General features: G+C 46.0%; 1 protein-coding gene across 3 annotated transcripts in view; it reads right to left on the bottom strand.

Annotated features, from left to right (window-relative positions):
* The window catches only part of NLRC3 (NLR family CARD domain containing 3), a 34,610-nt gene that overhangs the window by 12,998 nt on the left and 9,561 nt on the right, over positions 1-12,051 (bottom strand). For all 3 annotated transcript variants that reach the window (XM_045820868.1, XM_045820870.1, XM_045820869.1), the window contains 5 exons: positions 8,064-8,166; positions 6,884-6,945; positions 6,392-6,602; positions 4,485-6,234; positions 3,380-3,466 (listed from right to left, as the gene is read on the bottom strand). In XM_045820868.1, coding sequence (XP_045676824.1) covers positions 3,380-3,466; positions 4,485-6,234; positions 6,392-6,578 — 2,024 coding nt within the window. In that variant the 5' untranslated portion in view covers positions 6,579-6,602; positions 6,884-6,945; positions 8,064-8,166. The remainder of the gene's footprint in view (positions 1-3,379; positions 3,467-4,484; positions 6,235-6,391; positions 6,603-6,883; positions 6,946-8,063; positions 8,167-12,051) is intronic.

Here is a 12,051-nt window from a genome sequence, read left to right as displayed (position 1 = left end):
CTTCCTCAGCTCCAGGCTCATGATTCAGACCCCTCAGCCTCCCTGGAATCATCAAGGCCTGGACACAGGTAGATATCACGTGAACCCTGGAACGGAATGCCAGACCCAGGGAAGCCTCTGAGCCGGGCCAGGTAGGACCAGAGCGGGCAGACCAACCTGTATGCTGGCAAAGGGTTCCAGGGAAGTTTGGCCAGAATCCAGCACAACAGCTGCTACACATCACAGGAAAGAGGGTGGACAGTTACAGAAATCTACCAGTGGACCCCAGCCAGTGCTGTGCCAGAAAAGTAGTTCTCAGGAAAAGCCAAAACACGAAAACCGTGATTTGTAGCATTGGCCAATTTTTACGGTGTAAATACTTCCACTATAGCCAATTTTAGGCACTCACAGCTTGCAAAACTTCCTGAAAATTTAACAATCAGTCCTCAGGCCCTAGCCGGGTAGTGTAGTTGGTTACGGTGTTATCCCAATATGCCAAGGTTAAGGGTTTGATCCCCAGTCAGCACACACAAGGATCAACCACTGAATGCATAAATAAGTGGAACAAAAAATCAACCTCTCTCCCCCCACTCCACCCTTTCCCTCTCTGTCTCCCTCCCTTCCTCTCACTCTAAAATCAACAGATTAAAATTTTTTAAAAATCATCTCTCATAAACTCATAGTTCCAGTAAACCATAGGTGCCAGCCCTTTTCCTAATGCAAGAAAGGAAAATGGTAGAGTTATTACAGAACTAACTTTAAAGTTTTAAAAAAGTACATCTGACCCTGGCTGGTGTGGCTCATGGATTGAGCACAGTTTTCCAAAAGGTCAGATTCCCTTTGGTCAGATGGACCAACGGGTCGCAGTTTCCCTTCCCAGTCAGGGCACATGGCTGGGTTGTGGGCCAGGTCCCCAGTGGGGCGGTGCACGAGAGGCAACCACACATTGATGTTTCTCTCCCTCTCTCTCTCCTTCCCTTCCCCTCTGTCTAAAAATAAATAAATAAAATATTTTTAAAAAATTAAAAAAGTACATTTGTATCTGCCTTGAAAGGGCAATTCCAAGAATTGGCTGATGGGTCAACCTAATGTTGCTTCATGTACCCAATTTTGGAAACGGTAGCTGATGAGGTTTAATGTTTCTCAGACATTTAAAATGGTGGGGAAGCACCACGGATACAATTAGACTCCCTGGTGCTTTCAAGCCATGTTTCAAGGGCCCCTAATGTTCCACAGAAAAGCTTCAGGAGCCACCAGGAGTCTGAAAGGGAGCCAAGTGCTGGACTCTGAGCCCTCGTCTCCTCTTCTTTCAATTTCACCAGCTTCTTCCTCTTTTGTCTGTTTGACTTATTGGGATTCTGCTTGATATGTCATTTTTTAAAAAAGGATTCTCCTGGCTGGTGTAGCTCAGTGGATTGAGCGCGGGCTTCGAACCAAAGTGTCGCAGGTTCGATTCCCAGTCAGGGCACATGCCTGGGTTGCAGGCCACGACCCCCAGCAACCACACATTGATGTTTCTCTCTCTCTCTCTTTCTCTCCCCCTTCCCTCTCTAAAAATAAATAAATAAAATCTTTAAAAAAAAGGATCCTGCTGCTTTAAAAACTTTTGAAGACTATCCAGATTACCTTCTACATAAATGTCCTCAGGTTCTAGAGAACCTCTGCCCACCTTCCTCACCCCAAGATTTTTATAATACTTTATGAGTAATATTTCATGAGCCTTAAATGTGTTTTGTAAAGGATCCCTTGGGCATTTCAAAAAGGGATGTGGTACTGAGGACCAACTACAGAGAAGTAAAGAAAAGCATGTGGCCATAGAGGAAATATTAAGTTTTATTCAGAAAAATTTCTGAGCACTATCTAGACTCCTTTAAGCCAAACACTGAAAGTTCATTATTTTGCTAATGTCTGCCATGAAGGAAAAAACAATAATGAGACATTGTCATTACCATGTTTCTTTCAAAGAAATTGCATTTCTACCTCTGGTTGGTAAAATGACAGTCCTGCTACTACAGCTGGTCCTTATACAGTGCCTGCCCTGTCCCAAGCACTTTCCTCAATTAACTCGTTGGAGCTTCCCAACGACTCTAGGAGACAGTGTTCTGCAAAGGATTAACCTTGACCAACCCCTCTCCTGAGAGGTGGCCCCTCTAAACCCTTGGAATGTCCTGCCTGATAAGAATAGCTCTGGGGGTTTAGGTTTTGTTGAATAGCTCATGTCACAATTTATGTTGGGGATCTTGGGCCGTGCAGTGTCAGCTTGACTTCTGGAAGAGCTGGAGAGTAAGGTCAGCATGTGGGAGGTCAGGTGTGTCTTCATGACCAACCCCAGTAAAAACTCTGGGCACCAAGGCTTGGATGAGCTTCCCTGACTGGAATGCTTCATATGTGTTGTCACAAGTCATTGCTACGATTCCACTGGGAGGGGACAGCTGGAAGGTCATGCTTGGTCTCTCTGGGACCCTGCCCCATTCACCATTTCCTTCACAGATTTTAGTCTGTACCCTTTCTGGGTAATGAACCATAACTGTGGATATGACAGCTCTACTGAGTCCTCTGAGTCCTTCCAGTGAACCACTGAACCTGACGGTGGTCATGGGGACCCCAGAACTCACAGGTGAATAATGTGACCCCATTCTTACCATCCTTAGGCACAGAGGTGTCCGTACAAGGTCATGTGGAGCCTGCCAATCTAACCACTGTCCTCAATGATTGCTTTGCTCCTGATTCATTCCACATTTTTTTTCTCAGATAAAGGTTATTTCAGAACCCAAAGCCTTGTGTGAGGATGAAAAATTACTTTACTCTCTGGGCCCTGTTCTCTAAGCTCACATCCCTAATTCTCTGAAAGTGCCCCGCCCCTCAGCCCCGCCCAGGTGTTGGTATCACTTCAACTACGAACAAGGGTGTTTCTCAAACTTGAAAATTATTACAAGAGAAATTTCATAATCTCTTCTGATCAGCATATAAACATTAATCTAATTACATTACAGACACAATGTTTAAATTTTAAATTTTTTAATTAAAATTTTATTAAGAAAATGTAATTTTTTTTTAAAGATACAGTTCTGTCCCTAGAACACTATTTGAGGGCAAACTTTAAGAAAATTGGGCCTGGTACCACGTCAGCACATACAGTGTCTGGAAATGCTCCCATTGTCTACAATAGCCTCTGATCCTCACCATAAGCTTTCTCTCTTCTTGCAGATGAGTACCTGAGCCTCTGGAACTTTCTGGAATTGGTGGAAACAAGCGGCTTGTATCCTGAGACATATGTTTCAAAGACACCTCTCCTTGAAGTACCACTTAGCCAGCTGAGCAGAAAGGAGGCTGGAAAAGGAGCCCTCAGAACCTGAGAGACAGGGGGTGCCCTGGGAGGAGTCTCCTGGGTCAGTGTTACCTGATCTTCTGAATGCGACAGTCATTTCCACTCAACACACTGCCCAACAGCTCCATCACAGGGTCCTGGAACTGGTTGGTGTCCAGCCTGGTCGAGACAAACAGCAATAGTGAGTGCTCCCCCCACACCAAACCCCGACACAGGCAGGGTGAATGAGGTCCCTGGCTGGCATCAGGGCAGCAAGAGGGGGCACTAAGCTCAGACACCCAGGCTGGGATCCTCTCCCTTTCTCTTCTCTCCATCCCGATGTAGCTCCCACTATGCGGCCCAGATCTCAGACAACACACTCACCATCTTCACAGAGTTTTCCTACAAAGGTGAACTGGAATGGTCAGTGGCATAAACCCTGGGGTTCCTATCCTGAGGGCTATCTTCCCAGCAGCCCCGCACACTGTGTGCATCTGTGGGACACCTGCTACTAGTTTTATTTCTGGGGACATGGAAGCTGCTTTCAGGTCCTGAATGGCCCTGGTGCTTCCCCCTCACCCCCTACGAAGATCAGAGCAGTGGACAGAGGATAGGCTGAGAGTGAGTGGGTGTGGCTTCTGTCAGCATTGGAATGGTCCACATGGTGTTATGGATTGAATTGTGTTCCCACAAAGATGTGTTGGTGTTCTAACTTCCCAGTGACTCAATAGTGCTGCTGGATTTGGAAATGGGGTGGTTGCAGTTGTAATTAGATAAGATGAGGTCACACTGGAGTAAGGTGGGACTGTCATCCCATATGACTGGTGTCCTTAAAAGCAAAGTTCTGTATGAAGACAGACATGCAGAAGGTGGCCATGTGACCATGGAGGCAGAGATTGGACTGGTGCAATTATAAGCCAAGGACTGCCAGCAAACACCACAAGCCAGAGAGGCAGGAAGGATCCTCTCCTACAGGTGTCAGAGGGAGCACAGCTCTGCCAACACCTTGATTTTGGACTCTTGCCTCCAGAATTGTGAGAGAATATGTTTCTATTGTTTTAAGCCACCCAGTCTGCAGTCCTTGGTTATACAGCCCCAGGACAGTGATACAGAGGGTCACGGTGGAGGAGAAGCACTTTCCAGGACCTCTACTCTCTCCTCTGCCAACACACCCTGCACACCCCATCCTGGCGCCCACCTCAGGCTCTGGCAGTAGAGCAGCTGGGGCAACAGGCTCTGGAGGACACCCTGGCTGAGGCACAGGGACAGGTTGGCCTCCTGAGCGCAGGCATCTGACACCTGCAGAAGGTAGGCCAGGGCGGCTCGGTGTTGGGGGCCAGTCAGCCTGGCCAGGCTCCCGGTCTCCATAGCCTCCTCCACACTGCGGGCCAGCTCTGTGTGCTGCAGCTCATGAAGGCAGTGCAGGACATTGACTGCCTGGGCACAGACTACCATGTTGGGGTGTAGGCAGTCCTGAAGAATCTGGGCCACCTGCATCCGGGAGCTCTGGTGCTCTCCCGGGGCCAGCAGGGAGCCAGCCAAAAGGGCATTGACCCTGGGAGACAAGAGGCCGGAGAGGAAGCGAAGGAACACATCCAGTCGTCCATCCTCAGTCTGCATGGCCCTCTGGGCTGCACTCCTGAAATGTGTGAGGAACCCCAGCCGAGGCCAGGACACACCACCCTCAGTAAAGAGGTCGAAGATGGCCCTCTTGGATGCACTGTAGTAATATGCAGCCCCCACAAACTCTTGCAGGGACAAGTGGGTGAAGCAGTAGGCTGCTGAGGAGGCCAGGGTCTCCTCCCGCTGCAGAAAGCAGCTGCACAGAGTGCTCTGCAGCAGAGCAAGGTCCACTCCAAATGCCTTCAGGTCTGGCTCGTAGAACACGTACTTCTTCTTGACAAGCCCATGGAAGGCCAGCCGGCCCAGCGTCCCCACCATCTTACGGCCGCTGTGGGCCAGCTGCTCAATGCGAGGGCTCACCTTGCCCTTCTCCTGCCCCTCCCCGTTGAGGGCCATCCTGAAGTACCAAGAGTAGAGCTCACACAGCGTTCTTGGAGGCCACAGTTCTGTGTCCTGGGGCCCCCGCCTACGGCGGCACAAGTGGCCCAGTACTAACCCTGCAAGTCGGCAGAAGGCTGGAATGGTGCACATCAGGTACAGGGCCCTGTTGGCCCACACCTGGCTCAGGACCCAGTCCAAGAGGACCTGGTCCTCAGGGAACATCTGCTCCAAACACACTCTGACCTCCTCTTTGTTAAAGCCCCGGATCTCAGTCATCCGGTCCACCAGGCCCCCTGGGATCTGGCCAGCAGCGCTGGGACGGGAGGTGACCCAGACAGAAACTTCTGGGAAGAGGTTTCCCCGGATGATGTTGGTGATCAGGTGGTCTACTTGTATGTCCTTCTTGGGGTCAGTGCAGGCCAAGGTGTTGGAGAAGTCCAGAGGAGTCTTACACTCATCCAGGCCGTCCAGGATGAGGAGGACTTTGGCCAGGGCTGCCACTTCCAGGCCAGAATCCCCGACTTGTGGAAAGAAGGCGCGGATGAGTCTGTCTGCAGACAGCTTTTCATGGGTGTTGAGATCCCGGAATGTCAAAGGCAGCACTAGTGAGAAGTCCTTTCCAACCTGTCCCCGGGCCCAGAGGCAGACAAAATCCCTCACGAGGGTGGTCTTGCCCACACCAGCCACCCCAATGGTGATGGAGATGCGGGGTGGGATGGACACCCGCGACAGAGGCAGGAAGAGCCTGTTCAGGGCGATGGTCCTGGCGGAGCGCCAGCTCCCACGCGTGGCCTCCACCTGGGTGAAGTCGTGTTCCCTCAGCTGCAAGTCCATCAGGCCCTCCACCAGCAGGAGGTTGGTCAGCCTGGGTGAGTGTCCACCCAGCTCCAGGCTGCCTCCTGCCCTGCTCAGAAGGGCCTCTCGGTGTCTCTGTATCCTTGAGTCTGCAGGATGGAGGTCAGAAGGGAGGGCTGGGTAGGGTGGATGAAAGGAAGGGGAGGGGGGGACTGGGAGGGCAGGTGAAAGGAAAGGGAAAGAGGTAGAACTGGGAGGGGGGCAAAGGCCAGGAGTGGGTCTGGGAATACCCCTCCATCTGCCTACCATTGCCATGAGTTCCCTGTGTGTGGTCAGGTGTCCTCTCAGGGGTCTGTGGGGCCTGGGAGCCCTGGGAGCCCTGGGAGCCCTTCCCGGCCAGCAGGTCCACAAGGGCTTTCACCTGCTCAGCCGGGGAGCCAGCACCAAGGCCCTGGCCAGCTTCCCCACCCATCTGCACCTCCTGCTTCCTCATGGAGTCCAGGATTGCTGCCAGGAGCTGTGAAGAAAGGGCCTGAACCTGCTGCCTGCCGTCTCCCTGCCCAGTGGCCTGGGAGAAGTAAGGAGCCTTTTCAGGTGTGGGGACTTACCCTTTGGGGACCCACCCTTTCTCCTCCCCTAGCTAGTGGCCCACTGTCTGGCCTCCAGAGAGGAGTTGCAAGGGCTGTTTGTTCATGGATGCCGAGAATAGTCCCTGATACCAGGGACTATTGCTCAGATGCAGGGGAGCAAATTGGTAAGAACCCAGGCCCAACCTTGAATCTGAGCTCTGCCACTTACTGGTTGTGTGACACTGGGGAGGCCACCTGAGCTTCATGTGCCGTTGTGTCCTCATTTGTAACCTGGAAATGGCAATGCAGTTATGAGCAGGTCCACTCACAAGAAGGGAAGAATGAAAGAAGCCAACCTGGAAAGGCTACATACTGTATGATTTCAACTCTATGTCATTCTGGAAAGGCAAAACTATGGAGATGGTAAAAAGATCAGTGGTTGCCAGGGGTTGGGGTGAGAAGAGAGGGATGAATTGGAAGAGTGCAGAGGATTTTTAGGGTAGTAGAACTACATTGTGTGGTATATACTATAGTGGTGGATTCATGTCATTATACATTTGTCCAAGTGCATAAAATGTACAACACCAAGAGTGAACACTAATGCAAACTGTGAACTCAGGGTGATAATGATGTGTCACTAGGTTCATCAGTTGTAACAAATGTGCCACTCTGGTGGGGGTGTCCATAGTGGGGGAGGTGCATGCAGGGGGCAGGGGATATATGCAGATCTCTGTACTCAATTTTTCTTATCTTTCTCTCAATTTTTCTGGAAACCTAAAGCTGTAGTAATTAAAGTCGAGTGATTAAAATAGAAACAAAGAATGACCCTAGCCAGGTAACTTAGTTGGTTAGAGTGTCATCCTGATATGCCATGTCATGGGTGCAATCCCTGGTCAGGACACATATAAGAATCAAGCAATAAATGCATAACTAAGTAAAAGAGCAAATCTCCTTCCCTCTCTCCCTCCCTCCCTCCCCGCCCCCTCTCAAAGAAGAAGAAGAAGAAGAAGAAGAAGAGAAGAAGAAGATTTCTACTTATTGATTCTTCTTCTAAATAGAAACAAAGAAAGAATGGAGAAGTTGAGAGAGAGGGGAAAGTTGGTTCTCAGAGCAGTAGTATAGCTACTTTTCTTCTCTGTTTTTGTCTCTGGGGTCTCCTGGAAGAGCAGGGGCTCCTGACCCCAGGCAGCACTGTTTTCTGCAGGGAACAGTGATGCCGAAGCACTGAGAGGCAAAGCCATGTCTGAGTCCCACCTGCTCACGTTACTTTTCCTCTCTGGGGATACGAGTGGATCCTGTTGCCAAGGCCAGCCACACCCCTGTGTATCCCACCTCCCTGTGCATCCCTCCCTCCGCCAAGGTAGACACTTGAGGACTCTGAACCTGCCCCCACCTCACCCATTTCTCACCTGCAGTGGGCAGGGTGTCTGGCCCAAGGTCCTCCCACCACAGCTCCTTCAGAAGGGCCTTAGGAAGTCAAGGGTTGGGGTTGGCCATCCTTCCTCCAGGGGTCTAGAAGAGAAAACTGGATTTAGGGCTGGGCAGAACCTACTGCTTTGGGTGCAGCAGCTCACTGAACTAGGTTCAGCCATGCCTTCCAGCCCTGTGTTCTCTGGGTCTCAATGTTATTCACTTAAAAGGGGGGTTTGCTGGCTACAGCCCAAGGATTCAACACACTGTCATCCTTGGATTTGTATTAGGGTTCCTGGACATTTTAACTCAGGATGAACTTTTTTACCTGGGAAATGCTAGAAGTTCAGTAACAAGTAAAATAGCATTTCCCAGCCATTTAATTCATAGTGGTGTTGGGGAGTTGAGTACAACAAATCTGAGGTAGATGAACTAATCTGGGAACATTAGAAATAGTCCCAGGCAAGGCCACTCATATTTCTTTAGAATTCTTCTGGCTGTTCTCACTCTTTTATTCTTCTAAATATAAAAACTAAGGGTGAAAAAAGACAGATGGGGTTTTGGTTGAAGTCGCTTTAACGTGGGTATTGTTGAAGTCTTTCTTTAGATCCTTTAGTAAAACTACATTTTTTAAAATCTAAGTCTTGCCAATTTTTTATTTGTGTCTAGGTATTTTTAAACAGTTTGTGTTGTTTTCTGATTTTTTTTTGTATCAAGAAAGACAGTTTTTGTGTATTTTATCTCATATCCCATTAACATGTTAAGTATTCATATTAGTTATTTTTCAGTTAATTCTTTTCAGCTTTTTGCATTCTGCATTACAAAGAATTTAATCTCTTTTTTAAAGATGTAACTCTCCTTTTGAAATACAATAGTATTTCTACATTGGCCAGACCCACTGCTTCCCCGCAAGCGCGGCTTAATGGCAGCCATCGGAGCAGGTGTCCCTGTCTCATTCCTGACTCCAGCGGGAGTGGTTCTGGCCCAAACCACTGGGCCTGGTGTTAGTGACAGATTTCTAGTTAGTTCTCTTCTCTTCTTGGAAAAGATCCCTTAAACTCCTCATTTTCTATTACCATTCAAATAACATTATATAATACTACTGAAGGCTTACTCTGTCCCAGGCACTCTGCTAAGCACTGTATTTTCATCCTTTATTTACTTGTTCTAACAACTCTTCTTACCATTATTTCTCCCATTTTTATAGGTGAAGGCACTAGGCTCAGAGAGGTTAGCTAACTTGCCTAAGGATCCACAACTGGGAAGCAGTGAGTTCCAGCCCCTGGGAATGTGAAGATGAACAAGTTAGACAAAGTCCTTACCCTGTAGGTGTGGTGGAGATGGGGGAAATGATAATAAAGAAGACAAGTGAATAAGCAGGGCAATTCTGATGGTGATTAGTGAAGGAAATAAACCATGTGAGTGATGCAGGGGAAATGGGGGTGTCGGGGGAAGGGGATGCTTTAGTCACAGTAGCCAGGGAAGGCCTCTGTGAGAAAGCTACATGTAAGTGGAGGTCTAAAGGGTGAGAAAGAGTTAATCATGCAAAGAGCCAGGGGAACAGCAAGTGCTTAGGGGAACAGAAAAAGACCTGAGTCACAGGGCACAGTGAATAAGCAAGTGGGCTCACAAAAAGGGTTAGGAGACAATGTCAGAGTGGGGTTGAGACCTGGTCACTATTGTAAGGAGTTTCAGATTTATTTACTTTAAGTGTGGTGGGAAGCCACTGGAGGGAGTGACATAATTGATATATATTAGATCTTTCCTTTAATCTGTGAGCTGTACTAACAGATTTTCTAACAATGAACCAACCTTGCATTGTTGAATACAAGCTTCCATTTACATTAAGCTATATAAAGTAGGGTGGGCTAGAACATAAGTCAACAGAACACAGTATAGAGTCCAGGAACAAATATATGTTTGTATTATTTACCTATGAAGAAGTTTGATAATGTGACAAAAACAGCATTTCAAATCAGTGGGAATGCTGTTATGGCAGTTATTTAGCTTATGAAAAACTTTTTTTGAGCTTTACTGCACATTGAACACAAAATTTAATTTCAATTTGGATTAAAGAATTTGAATTATAAATACAAAACCATAAAAGCACACTAAGAAAGTAGGTGAGAATATTTTAAAATACTCTTTGTGTAAGAATCCTCACCTGAGGTTATGTTCATTGATTTTAGAGAGAGGGGAAGAGAGTGGAGAGAGATGAGAGAGAAACATTGATCAGTTGCCACCCATATGTGCTCTGACTGGCAATCGAAACCGGAGCCTTTTGGTGTACAGGATGATGCTGCAACCAACTGTGCCACTTGGCCAGAGCAGGAAGGCTTTTTTTAAGCAAGACAAAAAACCCAGGAGTCATAAAAGGAATACTAAGAGATTTGCCTTAATTTAATACTTCTAAATAATAATAAATGTCCCAAATAAGATTGACAAAAACCTTAAGCCAGGAGTCAACATTAGCAACATACATAAAAGAGCATTAATATCTTTAATATATAGGGAGCTTTTATAAATCAGTAAGAATAAAATGAGTACAAATAGAATTAGAGACATAGGCAGATAATTACAGAAACAGTAGAAATAGAAAAAGAGGAAACAGATAATTCAAAGAAGCATAAACAACCAAGATATTGAAAATATTCTCAATCTCATTAAAGATAAAAAACAATAAACTATCATTTTTCATTTGCTAATTGGCAAAGATTATAATGATATAACAGGCTGCATTCATAAGAATGCGAGAGTAGTAGAAATCTTAATATATAGTAGGTGGGAGGTTAAAGTAGTACAGTTCTGGCTCATACTTTGTCATTATCTATTACCATTAAATATCCTCTGACCCAAAAGTCCCACTTCTGGTAATTATCCCAAAGAAATAATTGGAGCCCTGGCTGAGTAGTTCAGTTGGTGGGAGTGTAATCTTGATACACCAAGGTTGCAAGTTCAATCCCCAGTCAGGGTGCATACAAAAATCAACCATTGAATACATAAATAAGTGGGAGGACAAATTGATGTTTCCCTCTCACTCTCTTTCCCTTCCTCTTTCTCTCTAAAATCAATTATAAAGAAAAATAAACAATTAGTCAAGTGCACAAAGATGTGGCTACAAAGATGACCCTAAAACATTGTTTATAGCTATCAATTTCCCCCTTGGCACCAATTTCACTGTGTCCCATAAATTTGGGATGTGGTGTTTTCATTTCCATTTATCTCTGAGTATTTCCTAATTTCCATTGTGATTTCTTCTTTAATTAATTAGTTATTTATTTTAAAGTATGTTGTTTAACTTCCACAATTTTGTAAATTTTCTGGTTTTCCTTTTGTTATTGATTTCTAACTTCACATTGGAGAAGACCCTTGGTATAATATATATCTTTAAAAATTTGTTAAGACAATTTGTGCCCTAACATATGTTCCATCCTGGTAAATTGAGAAGAATGTGTATTCTGTAGTTGGCAGAGTGATCTGCATGTGTCTGTTAGGTCTAGTTGATTTATTGTGTTGTCTTCTACAGGATCTTGCACAAATAATGCCCCCTTTTTATTACAAACTCTTTTATTACAAATGTGTAAGCATTTAATTCTGTAATATAACAATATCATGTGCAAGCACACCATATGACATTTTAGATGAAATATTCAAATTAAAACTATAAATTATTGCACCCATATTATTGCCCTACCAGCTGCACTCAAGCAGGTGTTTTTTTCTGCCACAGTCTCTATTTCCTTATGTCTTTTATCTGACTCTTCTATCCATTATTGTGAATGGGGTATTGAAGTCCCCAACCATTATTGTTGAACTGTCCATTTCTCCCTTCAGTTATGTTAATTTTTGCTTCATACATTTTGATGGTCTGTCATAAGGTACACAATTTTGTAATTATTATATCTTCTTGCTGTTTGAATCTTTTATTAATAAATAATGTCCTTCTTTGTCTCTTATAAAGTCTTTTGATTTAAAGTATGTTTTGTC

The sequence above is a fragment of the Phyllostomus hastatus genome, unplaced genomic scaffold, assembly GCF_019186645.2.
Source record: "Phyllostomus hastatus isolate PE091 unplaced genomic scaffold, TTU_PhHast_1.1 phas_scaffold_442, whole genome shotgun sequence".
Taxonomy (NCBI): Eukaryota; Metazoa; Chordata; class Mammalia; order Chiroptera; family Phyllostomidae; genus Phyllostomus; species Phyllostomus hastatus.
Note: the sequence above shows the minus strand (reverse complement) of the source record. Positions and strands in the feature narration are given on the sequence as shown.